Genomic DNA, 4408 nt, shown 5'->3' with positions numbered 1-4408 from the left:
CACACACACACACACACACACACACACACACACACACACTATTAAATGGCAGTTTTATTAAATTTGGGAATGCTATGTGGCCCTCCAGTAGTGTCAAAAAGATTTGTGGTTTTTCCTTTTGTGGTTTTTGCCCATCCCTGACTTGGAAGTTCATCACTGGAGGTTTTCTTTTTGATTTTCTTTAGAATCTTAGTTGTTCTATTCTGTACAAAGGCTTTGACATACTACTCCTCTGCCTACGCCTCCTTTTACTTAGTGTTCAGTATAAAGGTGAACTTGGGAGTGAAATCCTCCATGGTTTGTGAGGAGCTATATGTAGCTTGTACTTCCTCCTTTGGCCAGGCTACTTTCCATTCAGCTGGCTGAGAACCTATACAGCAAAATCATTACCAGCTTACTATTTGCATAAACAGAAAGGAATTTTATGGTTACAGTTCCTTTTTTGTAGCCAACACACACACACACACACACACACACACACACACACACACACACACACACACACACACACACACACACAAAGGTGGTAATCCCCTTCAATATTTGTTTTTCCCAGTTCTTTCCAACACCTCTAGGCCTGTGTGGACAATGATTTAACTATTTCAGAACATGTTCCACTTCTTGATTCCAATCCTGTGATCTTCAAGTGTAAATATGAATTTATGACCAGCATGAACAGAACAATTACAGTTGGATCACATAATACAAAGTGCAGAGCTGCTTGAAATACAAGCTTTCAAAGTTACTATTTTGTGCAATTTATAAACAAACATTATCCTTTATGAATAACTCTAGGCTACATACGGTATATTTCTTCTCATCCTTTAGATGGCATCAGGATGACTACTTTAGAATCAAACATATGAGACGTTTTATAGAAAGAAAAGTGACTGTGCAAATTGAATTGCTCCACAAGGACAATCAACACAAGTTTTAAGTAGAACAAGCATTGCTGTTTATTTTAAATGCTGTAACAGGTTTTTAAAAATGAAATTGCTGTTAAATATCTGAAGATGTCAGAACACACTGGAATACCAATATAAAGCAGAACTCTTGCCATTTAAATTAAACATTAGTGCAATTTACAATACAAACATTAAAGGGGGAAAAAATCTATCATGAAAACATCTTTTTGTAAAATAGGCCTTCTGGTTTGTTTTTTCATTAGAAATTGTGTTTTACATAAACTGACATTGAAAAAAGGGAAAGAAGGTGTAAGACATCAGCACATCCCATTCGTTTAAGTCAAGGAATAATATTTTTTATTTGAACAGAAMTGTTCATGCAGAAAAAACAAACAAAACAAAACCAGCAAAGCACAGTACAGTATGACGCTATGGAAGTCTGTGCACATCGGTATCCAACAGTCACTTCATCGAGGGATGTCACTTTGGAAACTGAGTAGAGATGATGGATGATTCTTCAACAGGCCACCAACTCATCTGGTCTTGTTTGTACCAGATTCACAACATTTGTTAACTAGTGAGGTGGCAGCCATACTGGTCTACTCAAGGTCTGGCATTTCTGGAGGAGAGACAATTTGGACACATGAAAATCAAAGAAAATGGGAGTGAGGACACAAATACTGTACATATAAAAAGGTGTCACAGGAATTTTGGAAGAAGCTAATCCAGACTTAAATGCTTCAAAATCATCATTTGTTATTCCAAATCATGACTTAAGCAGTGTGTAAAATTCAGGAACTTTAGCAGATTCTACAATATATTCAACTATTTTATTATCTTTTGCATTAACATTTAAAAATAACTTTATTCTAATACTAAAGTTTTTATTACATTTTACCCATTAAAGGTGACCTAATATGGGGGTCCTAGAACGAGTTAGGATCCATCTGTGGGCTTTACAAAACATGTTCATTTGATTTAATTCACAAAATTAATCTCAGATAATGAAATTTCACCTTTTCAGTTCTGCCTGTTCTTCAGCTCTCTTCAGAATGTGCTGTTATGCATAAGTTGCTATGGAAAACCCCTCCCAACCTTTTGTTTACGTTAACTCTGCCCTCGGCCAGAAGTTTACTTTCAGTAGAACGTACTATTTGTCCAAAGTAGTCCATGGTGAAATTATTTACACAAACCACAACTTTCTTTAATATTGACATAAAAAAAATAATAAATCAAGCCACACATCTCTGTTCTAAAACAGCAGAACCTCCTGTGAAGAAGTGGGCGGAGTCTCTGCTTGGGGTGGGTTGGAGTACTGTTTGTGACATCACTAACAGCAATGTTTGACAACAGGTCATTTCAAAACAGAAAAATACATTTACTTACAGTAAAAATACCTCTGAGTGCACTTTTTTTGGTACTTGGACTGTTTTTAGAAACTAATTTTGCACATTAGGTCGCCTTCAATATTTTTTCTTAAAAATAAGAATAGATTCAAAATTTATCAAGACCTTTAAAATCTTATCTTTGAAGTTAACACAAATTACAATTTTTTGAGGCTACGTTCTACTAAATTTGTATGTTTAAACATCTCTAGATNTCTTTGAAGTTAACACAAATTACAATTTTTTGAGGCTACGTTCTACTAAATTTGTATGTTTAAACATCTCTAGATAGTCTGAATAAAACTGCATTTGTCATAWCTGCTAAAATAGTTATGCCCTGAAAACAGTGCTTTTACTGAGGTGGGTAAAAATCTAATAAGCCCTTGAGAAAACTAAAACATAATCTCTGTTCTTCTTCTTTACTGGCTAATCAATGTTTTCTTTCTTTATACAGTAGCAAGTTATTTTATTAACCTTATTTAACCAGGAAAATCCCATTGAGATTCTCTTTGGCAATGGAGGCCTGGGCCTGAAGGCAGCTTAACATGCATGTTTTTGAACTGATACTTTAGACATACATTTAATAAATTCTATTTCACATCAAATAAATAACATTTTATAGCTGCAATTAGTGTTAAACTAAAAAAAAGTTACTTTAGACCAAAACTATACATAAGTCTTTTTATATTATTTCCTTTTCACCTTCGCCAAGATAAAATAACTCAGGTCAATAAGGAATAAAGGCGGGAATAACATGAGATAAAAAGCACAAGGGTGTGCTAAGAAATCCGTATTTTGGTTGAGTGAAGCAACAGTTACACTTAATTATTTCTAATTTAATTATCCTTTTCTGCACAATTTGCACTGCCAAGCACTACAGGCAGCCGCTTGCTTCTGTGTTCTCACACCAAATGTAGTAACAAATGACTAATCAATACAAATTATAGGCCCAATCTTTTGGAGTTGTACTTACTTTCATCGTCACTATCTGCAGAATCATGCTGAGGGAAAAAAGAAAGGCAGAAGTGGAATTCTTACTTCAGATCAGAAAAAAAAAGCAAATGATCAAGAATCCTTCTACAGAAATACAGGCTCTTCAGGTAAGAATCAACATAAAAACCACAAGCATTTTAAAAATCATACCTCTTCATCTGCACCGTCTAAATCAGGTAGATCATCCCCACCCATGCTGTTCATCATCTGAAGACCATAAAGAAAGTTAACATCAATTTGTCTGAACATATTCACTGATTAAACTCTGTTCAACAAATTTACCTCTGAGAATTTGTCGAAACTTGACAAGTCTTCTTCTGAATCGTCCTCCCAGTCTTTCCAGTTATTGAAATCAACACTCAGCCAGTTACACTAAAAGAAGATAGTCAAAATAATAAGTTACTACTTTAAAAGGTAAATACTAACTGATCATAATGCTTATCAGTACTTAATTTTGGTAATTACTTAAGGTTTTTAGTTACATACTATATTGAATATATAAAAATTATAAAATAAACATCTGAAAATTTTAATCATCCTGACCTAATAACAGATTATAAAAGGAAATACAGTGTTTCCTCTTGGAAATTGGTCTTGGCTGGCGGGCGGGGCGGTGGGGGGGCTACTTGTTTTATAAAAACATAAATTTATGTGACTCACCTGCAATTATGGTAATAAGTTTACACATACATGAACATTTAATTGCCTAACTACATCCTAGTTAAGGACTCCTCATAATAACTATCAATAAAATTATTATTGATAATAAATGATTAGAACTGTGTGCAGCAGATGATTAGGGCTGCCACGATTAATCGACGACTAATCGATTATTAAAATAATCGATGACTAATTTAATAATCGATTAATCTTTTTTTTTTTTTTTTTTTTTGTTCTTTACTTTGTTTTTCTCTCCAAACTGCTTTGACACCTTCCACTGCCACATCTGCCTTTGTCTTTGAAACACATGCACAGTAGTGGTAACTGGGGTGGGCCGAGGACGTCACAACACATGACACATATCAGTCACATGGAGGCAGGACTCAAAAGCCTGAATTTTGCCTGAAACTCTCAGACTGAAGAAGTCTCTTGGARGAGAGACGAAACGTTTCATTAGAGAAGAAC

At 34.6% G+C, this 4408-nt stretch overlaps 1 protein-coding gene across 1 annotated transcript in view; it reads right to left on the bottom strand.

Moving 5' to 3' along the window:
* Window positions 1–931: 931 nt before the first annotated feature.
* The window catches only part of ptges3a (prostaglandin E synthase 3a (cytosolic)), a 6660-nt gene continuing 3183 nt past the window's right edge, over window positions 932–4408 (bottom strand). Inside the window, exons 5-8 of the mRNA XM_014019471.1 lie at window positions 3566–3655; window positions 3434–3490; window positions 3264–3291; window positions 932–1524 (exon numbers count right to left, since the gene is read on the bottom strand). Of these exons, the coding sequence (XP_013874925.1) occupies window positions 1505–1524; window positions 3264–3291; window positions 3434–3490; window positions 3566–3655 (195 nt within the window). The 3' untranslated portion in view covers window positions 932–1504. The remainder of the gene's footprint in view (window positions 1525–3263; window positions 3292–3433; window positions 3491–3565; window positions 3656–4408) is intronic.

Source organism: Austrofundulus limnaeus, unplaced genomic scaffold, assembly GCF_001266775.1.
Source record: "Austrofundulus limnaeus strain Quisiro unplaced genomic scaffold, Austrofundulus_limnaeus-1.0 Scaffold3, whole genome shotgun sequence".
Classification (NCBI taxonomy): Eukaryota; Metazoa; Chordata; class Actinopteri; order Cyprinodontiformes; family Rivulidae; genus Austrofundulus; species Austrofundulus limnaeus.
This window is presented reverse-complemented; position numbering and strand designations above follow the sequence as displayed.